The sequence below is a fragment of the Elaeis guineensis genome, chromosome 16 (assembly GCF_000442705.2).
Source record: "Elaeis guineensis isolate ETL-2024a chromosome 16, EG11, whole genome shotgun sequence".
NCBI lineage: Eukaryota > Viridiplantae > Streptophyta > Magnoliopsida > Arecales > Arecaceae > Elaeis > Elaeis guineensis.
In genome coordinates, this window is record NC_026008.2 from 40,583,561 (window position 1) to 40,602,562 (window position 19,002).

The 19,002-nt window shown below is 37.0% G+C and overlaps 1 protein-coding gene across 1 annotated transcript in view; it reads right to left on the reverse strand.

The window, feature by feature from the left end:
• Window positions 1-18,388, reverse strand: part of LOC105058875 (callose synthase 3) — a 60,714-nt gene extending 42,326 nt beyond the window's left edge. Inside the window, exons 1-10 of the mRNA XM_010941934.4 lie at window positions 18,191-18,388; window positions 17,860-18,071; window positions 16,950-17,050; window positions 8,196-8,320; window positions 8,001-8,094; window positions 7,750-7,860; window positions 7,552-7,668; window positions 7,303-7,395; window positions 7,109-7,200; window positions 6,791-6,917 (exon numbers count right to left, since the gene is read on the reverse strand). Coding sequence (XP_010940236.1) covers window positions 6,791-6,917; window positions 7,109-7,200; window positions 7,303-7,395; window positions 7,552-7,668; window positions 7,750-7,860; window positions 8,001-8,094; window positions 8,196-8,320; window positions 16,950-17,050; window positions 17,860-18,046 — 1,047 coding nt within the window. The 5' untranslated portion in view covers window positions 18,047-18,071; window positions 18,191-18,388. The remainder of the gene's footprint in view (window positions 1-6,790; window positions 6,918-7,108; window positions 7,201-7,302; window positions 7,396-7,551; window positions 7,669-7,749; window positions 7,861-8,000; window positions 8,095-8,195; window positions 8,321-16,949; window positions 17,051-17,859; window positions 18,072-18,190) is intronic.
• Window positions 18,389-19,002: the final 614 nt, after the last annotated feature.

The window sequence follows — 19,002 nt, forward strand, 5'->3', positions numbered from 1 at the left end:
CACTACAGACCATATGACAGGTAATTCTAGCCTTTTATTTGCCTTTCAGTCTCATACAATCTCTTCTAATGTTATCTTGGCTGATAAGTCTACATTTTGTGTCATGAGTTCTGGAATTGCACACCCAACATCATCAATTTCTTTGTCGCCTGTTTTGTGCTTACCTAAGTTCGCTTTCAATTTACTGTCTATTAGTAAACTAACTCGTGCCCTAAATTGTTGTCTCATTTTTCCCTAATCATTATGTATTTCAGGATCTTACAATGGAGTAGATTATTGATAGAGGTCGTGAGTCAGGTGGTCTCTATATCCTTGATAAACAGGTGTCACAATCTCTTGCTTGCTCCAGTACCTTTAACTCCTTTCAAAGTCCATTGTCGGTTGGGACACCCTTCCTTGTCTACTTTAAAGAAGTTATGTCTACAATTTCAATCTTTATCTGTTTTAGAATGTGAGTCGTGTCAATTTGCCAAACATCATCGATTACCTTCAGTATCCCGAGTCAACAAACGGGCATTGTCTCCTCTTGAGTTAGTTCATTCTGATGTTTGGGATCCGTGTCCTATTATTTCCAAGTCTGGATTCAAGTATTTTATTACCTTTGTTGATGATTACTCTCATGCTACTTGGTTATATTTAATGAAGAATCGTTCAAAATTATTTTCTATTTTTTGCATCTTTTATACTGAAATTAAAATGCAGTTTAATATTTCTGTGCGTATATTGCAAAGTGATAATGCCAAAGAATACTTTTCAGAAAATTTCCAAAATTATATATCACAGAATGGTATTCTTCATCAATCCTCATGTGTTGATACTCCATCCCAAAATAAAGTTGCCGAAAGGAAGAACCGACACCTCCTTGAGGTAACTAGAGCACTTCTTTTCCAAATGAAAGTTCCAAAACAATTTTGGAAGATGCTGTTTCTACAGCCTATTTTTTGATCAATTGTATGCCTTCTCTGTCCTTAATGGTGACATACCTTATGTTGTTTTATTTCCATCTAAATCTTTGTTTCCCATTGAACCTCATATATTTGGTAGTACTTGCTTTGTGAGAGATGTTCATCCCCAGATAACTAAATTGGATCCAAAGTCTCTGAAATATGTTTTCTTGGATATTCTCGAGTTCAGAAAGGGTATAGGTGTTTCTCTCTAATCCTTAATCATTATTTTGTGTCTACAGATATTACATTCCTTGAGTTTACTCCATTTTTCTCTCCCTCTTCCATTTATGAAAGTCAGGGGAAGGAAGATGATTTCTTGGTCTACACCGTTAAACACATGTCCAGCACTCAGAATCCTCAGATATCTCCTGATCCATCTGTTCCAGCAACTGTTCGACCTCCTATTGTTCATCTTTATTCTCGTAGGTTGGAGACTCCCAACTCATGCCCTCCATCAGCTTCTTCATCGGAAGATCCAGTCACCACCAATGATCGTAATTCTGACTTAGACCTTCCCACTGCTCTTCGCAAAGGTAAACATCAATGTACTTATCCTATCTCCTCTTTTGTCTCTTATGATTATTTGTCTTCTTCTCGTTGTTTTATTACTTTCCTAGAATCTATTTTCATACCTAAAACTGTTGTTGAGGTATTGTCACATCCTGACTAGCATGCTGCTATGGAAGAAGAAATGGTAGTTTTAGATGATAATGGTACTTGGGAACTAGTGCCTTTGCCCCCAGAGAAGAAAGCCATTGATTGTAAATGGGTGATTACAATGAAGGTCAATCTAGATGGTTCTGTGGCTCATTTAAAGGCTCGTCTTGTAGTCAAAGGGTATGCTCAGACTTATGGGGTTGATTACTCCAACACCTTCTCTCCTATGGCCAAACTTACTTCTATTCGCTTGTTCATCTCTCTGGCATGCACCTACGATTGGCCTCTATACCAACTGGATATCCAAAATGTCTTTCATGACGATCTACAAGAGGAGGTTTATATAGAGCAACCATCTAATTTTGTTGCTCAGGGAGAGTTGGGTAAAGTTTGCAGGCTTCGAAGATCTCTTTATTGCTTAAAACAGAGTCCTCAAGCTTGGTTTGGGAGATTCAAAGAGGTGGTACAGGAGTTTGGTATGTAAAAAAGTAAGTCTAATCATTCAATTTTTTATAGGCATTCTGAGATTGGCCTAATCTTGCTAGTGGTTTATGTGGATGATATTGTCATCATAGGTAGTGACTCTACAGGCATCTCATCTCTCAAATCCTTCCTCCAAACTCACTTTCAAACAAAAGACTTGGGTGTGTTAAAATATTTTTTGGGCATTGAAGTTACAAGATGTAAGAAAAGTATCTTCTTATCTCAGAAAAAGTATGTCCTTGACTTATTGGCAAAAACAGAAAAATTAGGTACTAAGCCTTGCAATGCACCGATGACTCCTAATCTCCAACTTACAGCAGGGGATGGTGAGTTATTTGAAGATCCTAAGATGTATAGGAGATTGGTTAGCAAGTTGAACTATCTTACAATGACTCATCCTAATATTGCATACTCTTTGTGAGTGTAGTAAGTCAGTTTATGTCATCTCCTACTATTGTCCATTGGGAAGCTTTGGGACAAATTTTATGTTACTTGAAGGGAGCACCGAGACGTGGTCTCTTGTATAATAATCATAGACATTCGAATATTGAATGCTTTTCAAATGCTGACTGGGCGAGTTCAAAGGTGGTTGACAAGAGATCAACTACAGGATAGTGTTTTTGTTGGAGGGAACTTGGTATCATGGATGAGTAAGAAGCAGAGTGTGGTTTCTCGTTCTAGTGCTAAATATCGAGCTATGGCACAATCCGTGTGCGAAGTAATGTGAATACATCAGTTATTAGATGAGGTTGGTCTTAAGACTTCACTACCTGCTAAGTTGTGGTGTGATAATCAAGCTGCTTTTCATAGTGCTTCTAATCCTGTGTTTCACGAACGAACTAAACATATTGAGATTGACCATTACTTTGTTCGTGAAAAGATTCAAAAAAAGATTATCTCAATAGGGCACGTCAAGATTGGAGAATAGTTAGAAGATATCTTCACAAAAACTCTAAATGGAACTCAGGTTGACTACATTTATAACAAGTTGGGCATGATTAACATCTATGCTCCAACTTGAGGAGTGTTATGGAAAGTCAATTATAAATATTGTATTCCTAAATCAGCCTGATTATATATTCCTTATCAACCTTGATATTGTATTCCTAAATCAGCCTAATTATATATTCCTTATTAGTCTTGATTTCTTGATGTAAATATCCCTATAAATCTGTCCTGTAAATCAGCCTAGATGTAAATTATATATTCTATATTTGTATTTTACCTCTTCTATAAATAAATGGCCTGAAAACTCAATTGAATAAGGCAATTTCAGAATTCTTTATGCTCTTGATATTAACAATGATACGTACTCTCAAGAGTTGAGAATTTGAAGCACATATCATTAGTTGTTAAATCCTGAATGCTCCCGATCAATGGATCGTCACAAGGATGGTGACTGATCCGAATAGATCGATGCACGGCTTGCTTTCCTTCCTAAGCAAACAGATCTCAAGTCTACAATGTGAAGATACTGGAGTGAGAGTGCAGGTGCTTGATAGAGATCAAGGGTATTGAGCGTAACCAATATGAGAAGTCACTAGGATGGCTATCCACTCGTCAGTGACTTACTCAAAATTGCAGTTGTATAGATAATTCTTTGACCTGCGATGCCTCGACCGTTCACAATGGGATTACTGTAATTTGACTGCATAATTATTTGGTTACCTAGCCATTTGAAATCTTGCGGTGTATGTTGGCTACAGTAGATCCATTGTAGGAATAAGATGTGCACCAAGATGGGATCTGTCGACTCTAGTAGAAAGAAAAAAGTCCTATGTAGTTCATGAGACTAAGTCCTAAAATCCATGACCATGATAGATAAATGATGGAAAGAAGTTTCCATAAAATTTCACATGAACTCGAGTCCGACATATGACGAACGAATGGATTTGATAAGTTATCCTTGACCTGTGTCTTCTCGGGACTCACGACAGAGGAATCGAACTACACAGTAACTACACCTAGAAATTCAATATTCCATTTTGCTAGATTGCCACTACATCCTGCTAGTGTCACTGATAAATAGTGAGATTTATCAAGCGTCATCTTAATGATTGATAACCCTTAATGGGTAAAGTTGGAAGTGTTCCAACCCATCGAAGAAAATTTCAGTGATATTGTGATGAGGATCATAATATATCTCACTATCAGACAGAATAGAACCTATGGGATCACACACAAAAGAGATCTTTGTCCCATTAGATGGTTGAATTATAATTATGAATCGTAATAAAAATTAATTATCAATATAATGATAATGCAATTCTTACAATTGACAAACTTACGAAGTATTAGTAAGTTGTAGAAGGATTGATTAGCAATTGAATTGCTAATTGGCTCAATTTGATTGAGCTATAGGGTTCAAATTAGATCTAATAAAATTAGATTTAATTTGGTTTGGTTTGAGTTTGATCAAATCAAGTCTAATTGGATTATGAGATAACCCAATTGCACAAGGAGATCGATTCCTAGTTTGATTAGAACTAAATTAAATCAATTTTCTAATTAGATTAGGATTTAATTCAAATTTAATTGAGTTCCTAATTGGACTAGTGATTAACTTAGATTGTGTGCAACCTCATCCTAAATTAGTTAGGATTAGATCATATTTAAATCAGCATACAAGAAATCCTAGTTGGACTGAGATTCTCTCTCCACTGTAGCCCCCTTTTCTTGCGCCACCTAAGCCCAGGCCAACCTGATCTTTGGCATGGGATAAGACCAGCCCAAACCCATCCACGCCACCTCTATTTGGCTTAGAATCAAATCAAATTTGATCAGGTTTGATTTGGTCAAAGTTGGTTTTGAATCAGCTTGAGTCCTGGAGTTCCAACAGGACGCATTTTGATCCTATCAAACTTTCCCTTTTCTCCCTTGGATGCCACCTATAAAAAAGAGCCCTAGGGCATGAAGAAGGACTTCTGGAAGCTCTTTGGGCATGGATTCTTGTGCGGTCTTGTGGGCGTGAAAGAGAGAGGAGAGGCTTGTGGGATCTTCCTCTTCTCGCTCCTGTTCTTCTCTTCTCCTTGTTCTCTGGAAGGGCTTAGAGAGTTGAAAAGGGTCTTCAATCAGCCATCAAAAAGGCGTCTTCTGTAAAGGAGCTAGCACCTCGCTAAAGACCAAGGCTTTTGATCGGATCTAAAACTTCGTGTAGATACCGTAGAGGCCGAACGCATGTGCAGCTCTGCAGAAACCTCGCTCTGCGAAAAAAATATTCATCTAATCTAAATCTGATTTTTATTTTCAGCATCTTGATCTTGCATGTGATAGATCTTAAGACATCAATAGATTAGATCTATTGCGTGCATAATGATAGATTAAAAGAATTTTAATCTGGAACTGAAATTTTTTCATTGCTAGTGTTTAAATTTCTGCATGCACGTCTAGGAGATGAGATTTTCTAGAAATCCTTCAATACAAGCATTCCACATGATTTTGATTGCCACGCTAGCTGCAGCCCAAAAGGGGAGTTCAAACGCCTTAATTTAATGTTGTGCTAACTCCTAAAATCAATATAAATGTAGTTCCTTTCTGGCTATCAGTTTCTGTAGCTACTTGAGCCTCTATCCCCCCTCCTCACCACCTATACCACTTGACTGTCTCTTGAGGCCTGCATGTTCCAATTGAACTACAATAGCTAGAACCTTCCTGGTTTGTTCTTTAGACACCGGCTGCCAAGACAACGCAGCAATGATCCAACATTTATTTGCCTTGAAGGAAATATAAAATAAAATAATCATACTATTTTATTGAAACATAGAGGACAAAAATTGATCTAGATGTTAGCAATATTTCATGAAGCCTAGATGACTGAGCTTCCTATGGCATGGTCCACCTAGCACAAAATATCAATGTCTTCATCTTTATCCTGCAAAGTCATCAGCACAGCTTATGTATCAGTTAAGGTATACTCTTGTAAGCTAACCAGCCTCTCATTTAGCCTATCCACCCCCAAGTGCCAATGCCACGAAAGGCAAAGTTGCATGTCCTCTAGGTTATATTCTAATATCTCAACAGCAAGAACAAGCCTAGCATTGTTTTTAAGTGTGGCTTTCTTTGGTTTTATCAACATTAACCCATCCATCAAGAGTATAGGAAGATCAAAGCTTGCTAGAAAATACACGGCATGAAAAAACCAAAGACCGTTAAGATATGTTGCATGAAGAAAACATAAACCCTTATATGTCTAGATTTTTTGAGCAAGGCTGCTAGTCACCAAACAAGCAACACCATCCCCCAACATGATATGCAATGAAAACAGAGCAACAACAAATCTCAGTTCTATGGCATCACAGAGCAAGACCTACCTTGATAAGGCAAATCAAATCTAATCCTTCCATTTCTGTCACCATTTCAGCTTCTCATATGATCTACATATTGGAGACTCTCCACAATAATTTATGGCAATGGGATAGGTTTCTAAGAAACACTTCAATTATCCAACATGTGTTACAAGTAAACTGAGACATTGTAATTATGCTTAAAGAAAACAAGAAAGATGTACATGTAGCATATGAGGAGTTTCACTCTAGAATGCAACAGAAAACTATCCGAGTTTGAAAGCATAGAATTGCAAAAATGGTTATGAACAATATTTCAAAAATTCTTTGTTACCACAATATATACTCTTTACCCATATATGGAAAGTGTTTTCCTTTTGAAATGCAGAAAGAGAATGGAGTCATAGCTGGACAACATACATGATGATAGATGTAACAAAGGCATTCTGGCATGAATCTCAAGTTGGCTGCTTCACCCCATATAAGAAGGTAGAGACCCATATAAAGTAGCTTGCGCTGTTGCACTTCCTGTTGGATGGTTGGTAACCTAAAATTTCAATAGATTTACAAATGTCAGCCAAAAAGACATTCAAATCATAGCAACCGAAATCTCAACATGAAAGAGATTAGAGTTAAAATTTTGGCAGAAAATCAGAATGAAATGAAGATAATATATCCTTGATGTTAGATAAATAGCAAATCAATATGCCATGTAAACACATGTACAGCAACACTTACCACAGACTACTCTTGCGATTCAAGTATTTGCACCATTTCTTATAGTTCTTAAATAGTTTCTTCATCACTTCATTTAGTGCACATTCATCCAACTGAACAAGAAACATCGCAATTATTTATATGAACCAGCAAAGCAAAATGGTAGAGCTCCAGCATTCAATTTACAGTAGCAGGCATAGCAGAAGCAGACCTACCTTTGGTTGTTGGTCAGGCCTTGGAAATTGACGGATGTGGACATTTGCAAGTAACAAAATCAAGTGTTCCCTTTGATTTGAAACATTATCCTTCTGCACACATTAGAAAATGCAACACAAATTTGATAACATTATGTAAAGGGAAAAATGAGAAATTCAACAAGTTTAATTTGCCAACAAATTCCATAAAGCTACTTCAGAAAGAACAGCATCATATCTGGAAAAAATCTCTTTGCTAAAGTTTTTCACCTGAAAACCAAACATAGCCTGAAGCCAATCAAGTAGGTCTTCATCAGGCTTTTTCTTGTAGTCCTTAGGCCATGGGAGGCCCCGGGTATTGCGTAGAGCATAAACGGCAGCTCGAATCTGCAGGATGCAATCAGCTTCTTTAGAATGGTTTAGCCAAGAAACACATATCTGACAAGTGAAAAGGGTAAGAATGGAAACCTCAGGATACTGCATGATGGCCTGGTTTGCACTATCAGGATCGAGAGGGAGAATATTGTAAGGAACATAAATCTTTGTCTTTTCCTCAACTTTATTGTGTGTCTCCAGGATCTGTGTGGAAAACCAATAATTACATAACATGTACAGAAAAACTGATTTTTAAAACATAATAACAATGAAACCAGTTCTAGTAAGGAAGATCAACTAAGAGAAACAGCAAAGAACAAACAGACAAAATCAGTTGCATTTACCTCCTGATCAACATCAAGAGATTGTGTCAGATTGACAGCTTTTAAAACCTCAAATAAGACAGCGGCAGTTTGGTATGCTTTGGTAAGTTGAGCACTGAATAAAAGAAGCCCATATGTCAGAGCAGTGGCATCTTCGTGTAATAATCCTACTCCTCATATTAGCCCAATAAACATCTTCGAGAAAAAGTCACTCACCGATCAGCCTTGTCAGCAGCATTTTGAAGTGCTTGGATATACTTTTTGTAGTAATGCTGATAGAAGCTCTGCATTTCTCGAGCATCACTTTGTTTGACTCTTCCCTTTAAAGTTGGATCATTTTCCTGTGAAAATGAAATTATGATGTATCAAAAGACAACACATACAACCACAATTAGTGATTGCATTTAGTTTCAACATTTTCAATGAATCATAATAAAAAAAAAAAACACCACATGTAAAGGAAAAACATCATAATTTAGAGAACAGGATCCACAACAAGAAAGGTAGAAAATAACCATCCAATCTAATATATGACACATACAATACAGTAATATTAGAAAATGCAGAAAGCAGTATGAAAGACAAAAGCATAAATCACACAGTGATAGCATCAAGCATCATTCAAATTATACAACATATTACAGAATCAAGATTCACCTATAGACCAGTATCGAACATAGCATACTATGCCAGTAAGGTATGTGTACAATACCGACGTTCGGCATGACATAGGGGCCGAACCAACCTATACCGAGCAGAAATCAGTTAGCTTGTGTTGTACTGATTCGTACTGTCTGTTTTAGAGTAGTACCATGCTTTGGTGTGGGCCAAAGTCTCTCAACCCTGTGTTAGTATGGGAGCTGCACCATACCATATCAGTAAGGAACCAGTATGGCACATGGTACTAGCATAGCAAACCTCATTACACATAGACTAGTTTCTTGGAGAAGAATGTCATTCCCTTTATTGGAATAACCGGCAATTAGAATAGCATCTTTCAGTGACAAACATTATATTGCATGCTTATCGCATTGACTTCTCTTTAATCATATTTCATCAGAATGATAGACTTGTTTAGTAAAGAAATACTTGCATATATTAGATCAATATTATGATTAGTCTGCATATGGAGTTTATATTCCATATATAGGTTCTCCATGTGTGATAACCCAGCCTAGAAGAAACTGGGCCCAATCCACTTGGCCAACCCAAACATTTGAAAACAGCCCAAAAGGAAAAAAGCCGATGGAAGAAGACTCCCAACGGGAGCCATCTTCCTCCCAAAGTCACCGGAGGAATCCAACACCAAGATAGATTCCACGCACCTCCCATCAATCCATTTTATAGCCCTGCATCTTTGTTTGAGTCTCCTCATCATCGGTCATCAAGCCATCATTGGAGAACTCCTTTCCTTCTTCCAAATGTCTTTCACCGTGCCCACCGGAATCGCGGCCAAACATCATTAGAAATAAGGTATGATCCCTTAATGCTTTAGATAATCTTCCTTCCCATCCTTCTTAGCCCATGGAGTTCTGATTCCAACCAGAGGATTTTTTTTGAAAAATTTGAAACTCTAATTTTCCCCAATTTTTCAACCTTTTTCTTCGAGTTTTCATCGTTGACCGCCACCACCCGCCAACGGCTAGGGATCTCCACCTTTGCCGCCATGGCCAGCATTGTTGGCCTCCACTGTTGGCCATGAGCATCCTCTACTTTGGGAAAAAGAGGAAGCATGAATCTCCTACTCCACTAGAAACAAAGGGACAAAAGAAAAGAAAAGAAAAGAGAGAAAGAAAAGGAAAAAAAGAGCAAGTCAATTTTTCTCTCTCCTCATCTTTTCTCTTTTCTTTCCCTTCCCCCGCATCCTCTCTCTAGTTTCTCTTCACTTTCTCTATCTAGTTTTCCTCTCGCAACATAGTTTCTCTCGACCAGAGTTTTCTGGATCTTAGAGAGGCCCTTCTCAACGATTTTGATTGATCCCGATCAAGAAGGATCCTAACCCGTGATCACCAGGCAACATGCTGTTTCCACCTTACCAAGCTAGGTACACCTAGATTTCACTATCAATTGCATCCTAGCATAACTCGTGATTTGTAGTTAATCAACTAGATGCCCTAAATAACACCACTTAAGAGGCGCTACCGCTTGGCCAGTCACGTGATGGTATTGAGATTTAGGTTTTTTATTCTTAAATTAATCATGATGAAAATTTAATAAAAATATCATTTTTAAATATCAAGCATTGGAAGGGATTTCAGTATCAATTAGAGCCATAGTTTGGCTTCGCTCGCAAAGTAATGCAACCCTTTTTCTAGATTTATGAGCAAATTATATAGTATCTATGTCATTGAATTTTGAGTCTCATTATTTGTGATCTATAAGCATGAAGCATGATATTAATTTATTAAATATATCTTATTATAAAATATTATTTGATGCATGATCGATGATATTGATTTTATTATAGATTATGATCGATTGATTTCGATGACCGATGGTTTTGCGTATTTGCAACATGAAATTTTTTTTAAATAAAAAAGAGCTTTGATTCGAGACGAATTTGAACTCACAGCCTGATTATGTATTAATATCCTACCAATAGAGATTGTGCGTCGGTACATTGATACCCTACTAGCGGGGGTTATACATTAGAATATCGATATCTTGCCAGCGGAGGTTATACATTAGCACTTCGATACCCTGTCAGTGAGGGTTAGAAGTCAATGATATCCTGCAAGTGAAGATTATACATTGGCACTTCGATACCCTACTAGTGGGAGATTGTATGTTAGCATGTTGATACCTACTGCTCGATGTTATATATTGGCACTTTAATACCCTATCATTGTAGGTTACGCGATGGCACTTCAATTATTATTGGGCTGTGGCCCAGCCACAAGATATTAATATAGTCATAGTTTGTCGCTACCAAGATGAACTCAATGTTTTGACAAAAAATGATTTATATATGAAATTTGAATTTTGAAAAGACCGGATATGCAAGCATATTGTTTGGATAGTGCAATATATTTAGATTTGATTTTAAATTTATAATACCCGGCCTAATTAAGCCTGATTAACCACCAAAAAAAACAAAACAAAATAAAGAGAAGACTCTCATCTTCTCTTCCGTTGGACTCCTGATCGAAGTCGGAATTCAAGGCCAGGAAGAAGTCTAGCTCCTCCCATCTCCACTTTTATTTAAACAGACCAAGTCCCTTATGAACCCCTCACCACCAGCCACTATTTTTCGTCGAAAGAAACCCATCTTCCCTTCTTGAATTCATCAAAAATCGGGGCCAAATACCGCCAGAAAAAGAGGAAAAAATCCCCAAATCTGTTGATTTATCCTTCTCCACATGTTCCTTAACCCCTAGTCATGGATTCCAATCGGTGAACAGCCGGATTTTGTCAAAAAAGGTGGCTCAGATTGATTCCTCTGCTTTTTTTTATCGTCCGTTTTTGTTGATTTTTCGATGACAATCATCGCCGCCGACCACTGATCGATGATCCCCCGCCTATGCCACCACGGACAGCATCCCCGATCGCCGCCTTCATCGGGGAGAAACTCCTCTATTCCAAGAAACAAAGGGAACAAGAAGGTCCCTATTCCGCAAGGAAGAAGAAAAGTGGAAAAAAAACAAAAGAAAAGAGAGTTTTTCTCTCTTCCCTCTTCCTTCTTTTCCTTCATGAAATGGTTTCTCTCCACTTTCCATCTTTAGTTTCTCTCTCTACTTTATCTCTAGAAAATTTCACTCTCTCGCATAACTTTCTCTCTAGAATTATTTTTCTCGATGAAATTTTTCTAAGATTGATCGAGTAAAGGACTTTCCTTCAATGGCTTTGATCGAGCTCAATGAAGAATCCAAATCCACAATCGTCGCACAGCATGTCAGCAGCCACCTTGGCGGATCCGAAAACCATCAGATTTGATCTATTTGATTTCTATGTAGCTAATTGTATCTAAATCAATCTTGATTAAATAAAGTTATTTGATCAAACTGATCTCTGATCGTCGAGCACCATATTGGCCTTCATCTTGACTCTTGTCGAACACTACTGATTTGATCATTCTCGATCTTTACTAAACCACCTATATCCTAACTTAATCTTAATCAGATGAAATTAGATGATTGGATCGATCGAAATCGTTGAGTACGACTATCAGTCAATCCTGTCTTTCTTAATTATTCTTATTTTTTCTAATTAGTAGACTCAATTCTATATAGGGGCATAGTCATCTAGACAAAAAAAAATCCAACAATTGGATATTACAATATGATTTATGAATTGAAGATTCTGAAAAAAAAAATATGAAATTGTGGATTTGTTGGAATATGTGTAAGATAAGTAATGCTGCACTTTTTCTAGATTTATCGATATATTATAAAATATTTTTTGTATTAGATTATTCATGATTTATGAAAATGATGCTGGTATTTGAATTACCGAATATGTTTTTTTTTTGAAATATTAAGTGATTTATGATCGAATATGTTGAATTTGATAAGAGTCATACTGATTGATTTCAACGTCGCATGGCTTTACAAATTATTCGGTTGGAATATAAAATATGTTTTTCACGAAAGTGTATTGATTTGAGATAGATTTTGACTGATAGCCTAATTATGCATCAAACCCCACAAGCAGAGGTTAAACGCTGGTACTTTGATATCCTACCAGTGAAGCAGTTAAATATTGATACTTTGATACCATGCTAGTGGGGTGATTAAACATTGGTACTTCAATATCCTACCAGTGAGGGTGTGCGCTGATAATTTGATACCCTACCATTAGAATGACTAAATGCCAATAATTTGATACCCTGCCAATAGCGATTATGCGCTGGTACTTTGATTTAATTCATGACTATCAAGATTAGTATGATGTTTTGAAAGGGATAGATTTATGAATGAAAATGAATTTACATGAATCTTATTTGATTAGTGTTGTATATTTTGAATTGATGCACCTTCCACATTTATTTTGGGTATATTATTATTGCTAAATTTATTTAACTAAAGTATACATTTCTGACTAGGCTGTCCAGCTCATTACTCTATATTTTACGATTTTTACAGATTCAGAGGACTAGCTTGACTTGATGATTCGATTTGAAAAAATGAATTAGAAGCAAAATCTGATATCTTTATTTTAGATTAGAATTTCTTGAAGTTGATGCAAAATATAGATATTTAATTTAGTTATTTGAAATAAAGTTGAACGTTAACTATTTGAATTTTATTCTATTGTTGCTTTATAATATCGTGATGAGATGTTTGCATGCTTATGGAAAGAATTCTCCATGAGTATGCAACAGTTGTCATGACCCCTGGCTAGTGATTTTGGATTAGGGGCATGACAGAATTAATGTACTATATATGATTGTTTTTATTATTTTATTATTGCTTGATTAATCTAGATAAAGTGTTCATTTCTTACCGAATTGTCCACCTCATTATTCCATAACTTAATGTTTTACCAAATTATGAAACTAAGATAGCACGAGAATATGTTTAAGAGAGCGATCAGATGCAGAACTTCGATATTCTTTATTTTAGATTGCAAATTTTACTGAAGTTTGATGTAAGATCTTTTGAATGCCATTAGATTTTGTAAGATATTCACTTTTCGATTTTAGTTAGTTAAATTTTGGACTTAGTTTATTGATTATTTATTCCGTTGTTTGCTTTATAATATTGCAATAACAATCATGAGATGACTTGCATGCTCATAAGGAGAGTTCTTTATGAGAATGTGGCGATTACGATGATCCCTAGCTCGCGATCTCAGGTCAGGGGCATGACACGATGCATTAACCACTTGGGGGCATCACCCCTGGTTCGCGTTCTCCTCGAGCACACATAAATTAACCACTTGGATGAATCTTCTTGCGTTTTTGGATAATATTAGTCCTTTCAAAGCCTTCTATGGTAATATTTTTTTGGATAATAGTGCATCTTCCTTCTAGTATGAATATGCACGCCCTCCATGCTTTTAAAAGCAAATTGAATCTTCTTAAGGTTCACTGGATTAAGATAACATTCCTAACTATTGTACAAACCAATTGACAATCTGAGATATCATTTCTCATTGTTTGCCACCATGCCATTAGTTCTTGGCCTCCTTAGTATAAAAAAAGCTTTTATATAGATCCGTCTATTAAGTTTTTAGTGCCCTTGTGATCTCATCTTCAAGTCCATAATTTTAACAAGTAATACATTCATTGACCATTTAGAAGTTAGGCTCATTTCATAAATGATAGCTCGTTATCTTGCCTTATGGCATTTTACGATTAGATTCTCTATGGGCCACAATCATAATTTATGCCTACTTTATTTTGCCCTTTGTCTTCCTTGGGTTATAAAAGCATAGGCCTCTTCTACCTCTATTGCAGAGCAAGGTTCACCAAGCAGGTACCGATGGTCATATCGATAAGGTATCGATGGTTGTATCGGTTGGCGACCGATTTGGTATAGTACAAACATGTACCATCGCGACCGATGCATATTGAACCAAAAAGAGGGAGAGAGAGAGTATGGGAGAGGAAGAGGAGAGAGAGAGGGGCCCACATATAAGGGGAGAGGGAGGAGAGGAGTCGAAAGGGGTTAAAGACAACGATCACTGCCGAGGGGGGGCGAGGGGGAGCAGAGAGAGAAGAGGGATTACCATGTTGCCAGCAACAGCCAAAATCCCTAAATGGTTTGCTCACGTAGAATGAGAGAGAGCACTTCATGCGAGCTAGAACACGACCGATAGACCCCACAAGGGAGGTTACAGGCCAAATCAACTCGCATCGCCGAACTACCCAATTCAAGCTGATTCCACGATTCGATTGCAAAGTATCAATGCAATATGCTTCAATGTGCTTTGATACATAAATTTCACTAGAATGCTAATGTTGAAACCTAGCTGAGCATCTCACCTTCTCTATATTTACACACATTTAAAACTAAGTAGCTTTAGCAAGGCTAAAAAATGGATGCACAAGCTTGACCCTGGCCACGAACAAGCAAATCAAGAGCCCAAGCTACCACATTTGCAAAACAGGGGCTATTCATGTGAAAGCCTAGCCTAATCAAACAACTTGAACTCATTTTATCAATCTAAGCTCTGGTTGTTTATGAATGCATTAGTTCACTTGCAACTTGCCGGGCAAGGAGGGCATCACAAGATGTCATAGTCTACCTCCAAAATTTGAGATGCCATTATACATCAGTCGAGAGCGAGTTAGGATCTTTTTGACAGTAATGGAGTATAATAACAGTCATCTGATTTACAAACAGCTTCACATGACAAGCCAACAATGGGACCATGCAAAGGATTGCAGACTAAAGCAAAACACTTGAGAGGAGTGAGAAAGCAATGATAGGAAAAACAAGAAAGCAGGTATTGTTATTCCTATGTCTTATGTACAAGAAAGAAAAGAAGCTGAAATATGAGGCTCCAACGTAGGACAGAAAAAGCTCTAGCTATCTCGCCTCCAAATTGGAGAAAATATGTATGTGATCTAATAGAACCCACAAAAAATTCAAAATAAGTTTTTTGGCACCATCACACAGCTAGGACCGCTAGCCTATCAACAATGTGAGATATATGCAAGATGGAGGATTAAGTGGATGATGACGATAAATATGGTCTCAATTGCCGTCTATGAATCTATGCTTTTGTTAATTAAGACCATAACAAGCCTTTATATAAAACTTTTAAAGATAATGATAACATTTATAAAGTATTCAAAAAAATACATCTGCATGTTTTAGCACGCCATTTAACATTCAATCAACATTTGGATCCATATATCACACTATTACTTATCTAGTCAAAATCCAACTTTTCTTATTGAAAAAAAAAAAAAAAGAACTAGAATTTCTTTGTAAAATGAAGAAATTTTAGTCATGTATCTTGGAATGCTAGTTACGTATCCTTCTACAGCAACTCATGCCTTTACATCCGATGCATCAAAAAATACAAAAACCTGTTCATGGGAATGCCCACCACTAGTTATCACAAGCATGAATACACACACACACACACGTATATACATACATATATACATACATATGCATACATACACATATATACATACATACATATACATAATTACATATATACATACATATACATATGTATAAACATGCATATATATGTACACACACTTCAAATCTTCTGTTTGATCCCTATGGGAGATCTCCAGCGCTTAACTAAGCCATCTCAATAGTGCTGAACAATTATTTGGAATCAGCACCTGAGCTTCAGCTTATGCAGTTAAGCTGCTAGGCAAGGCACTGGATAGGTAAAGGTCATCTATATCTCCAGACCCAAAACGTTGAATTGCCAATATGATACTTGAAAACATATATGATGAGTCTTCAACATAGTGGAGATGCTTAGTATCTGATGCATGGAGTAAAGACAAATCTATAGAACTTCTGATTAACAAGAAGCAATAGTATCATTATCATTAAATCAGATGAATATGTGTTTCTCCTCCTCAAATTGCAACCTGCTCATGAGACGCTATATTTGACATTCTAGTAAAGGTCCTCACAATATAGCAATTCAATGCGTCTTTAATTAAGGTAAAGTAAAATACAACTTCAGTGGGAATTTGGTTCATTATACCTCAGCCTCTATTTGTTTTGTGAAGAATCTTATTATAGAAGCAAATGAACATAAAACTCTTTAAACAAGAATAAATCTCTTTAAAAACCTTCAATGTTCATAAAAATAGACACAAATCAATATTGTTAACAACAATACCAAAATGATTATGATGATTACTAGACTTAAAAATTGATTTTTTTTAAAGAACATGTCAATGAAATATAACTTATTGTCATGAAAAGGAAAAAAAAAAACATTAATTTGCATGCAATATTTTTAATCCATAACTAAGAAAAGAATGCTGACCACATAGAGCATATACTAACAAAGCATAACATAACAACAAATGGATGTAGGACATACCCTTTCCAGCCTCTGCAAAAGTGCAGTTTTAAATTGACGAACACCACGCCCACTTGAGGTCGGATCCAACCGGTGAGCTTTTTCAAATGCATAGAAACGGCCTATCCCATCATAAAAAAATAACAGATCTCATATTCAGCATGAACACAGCAAGGACACCAACAAGAATGCTGAAGAAAAATGTTGAGACAATCAACTTCAAAGATAGCACAAATCATAGAACACAACATACACAGAGTAATTACAACAACCAACATTCAGCTGCTGGTAAAGAGAACAAGAACATAATATCCCAAGTTGATGAGATTTTTATTCCTTTTTTTTCTTTTTTCCCCATTATGTGTGTATGTTTTGATAAGTCGCAATTACTTATCCAAATAGTGCAGATTTAAGATTTTAAGAGTCTAAGAAGAGTATGGAAGCTCATTTTAACAAAGTCAATTGTGTTACAAATCAAACTGGGAGTTATCTGGGTGTACCAATTATAGAATAGCAGATAAATGGAAGCATCCATCAAATGTATCGAAGATAGATCTACCCTAAAATGTATTGAATAGCCAACCATAGTCAGTGCTACCACTGATGAAAAAGAAAAAAACTCAATCCTCATATACTATAATCTTCGCATCCAATCCATCATGCATAACTTGAAAACTCAAGACAGACAAAGATTGCCCACTCAATTGTTCCGAGATCCTCAACTCAAGGTTTAGGTTACAATTATTCCCAGTCACCCATTTAGCATCATTTCCTGTAAAAATCATACGCTATGCAATTTTCTAACATGCAAACCAAACTGTCCAAACCAGCAAAAATCAAACCGTGGCATGTAAAAACGGACAACGAGTAGCTTAAACAAACACACGAACCAAAAGCAAATTGCATAAGGAACCGCTGACGAGGAACTTACAAAGATAAGCGACCCGAGGGTTGATGGACTCGACCTCGTTGGCGACACGAAGGATGGGAGCGATCTCGTTGAGGGACGACGGCACGACCTCACTATCAAAGATCGACTCCCCAAGGTTCCCCGCAGTCTGTGTCCGGAGAATCCGCCTCGGGCCCGGCTGCTCCGGGCCCCTCCTGGAAGAAGACATTTCTCGTCGACCTCCTCGAGAACACCTGGTTCCAAAAAAAAGCATCAAGAAACGAAGGAATCGACGAGAAAACAACGAATGAGGCCCAGATCGGAGGCATCTATGAGGAGAACGAGCTCCAAATCGGGAGAAGGGGGAGGTTACCTGGTTCTTGAGTGGCCTAGGAAGCAAAGCGGGCATAGAAGGGGTTAGAAAAAACCCCAAGGCCGGAGCTCGGAGAAGAGAAGAGCGAAGGAGAGGAAACCCTAGGTCTGGCGCAGGTGGAGGAGCGAGAGAGCTACCACTTGAAGCAAGAGCAAGAGAGCGACGGGAGAACAACTGGCGATAGAGTGGGGAAGAAAGAAGAAGACAGCACACTTATCAGTAAATTATGTGGGCTTTCGATGACCGAGGTCAATTTGCGTTAAACGCACGCGACTTTTTCGTATATTACAAAATTACCCTTCCTGACTGGACATGGATGGGGAACGCAATAATATCTTTTAGTTTGTTTCAGTCCGTGATGGAAACAATCTTTTAAAAAATTAATAGACAAAATAAAAAAATAATATTCAGAAAAAATAAATAAATAATCATCAAAAAAAAATTTTTTTTTTGATAACAAGTCAAAAAGGACGTTCAAAGGTCCTGTCCTGCACAATGAATATCCATAATAAATTGAAAAGCCACTTCTTACCAAAAAAAAAACAGCGGTGGGAAAATTCCTTCAATTATCTGATATTAGAATTATAAGCTTATGATATTTCATAATAAATCGGGAGCGATGGGAAAAAAAATCTCCTAAAGAACAAGAGTTCTATCCTGTAATTTTAGTGCCATACGAGGGCATTCTTGTCATGCTATTTAACCCCGGGATTCGAATTTCAAACGGGGACCTTACGTTACTGCTCCCGTGCTCCTCCAGCATGCGAAGTGGCCGTTTCTAAAACGGACAAAATTTAACCTTCCTACCATTC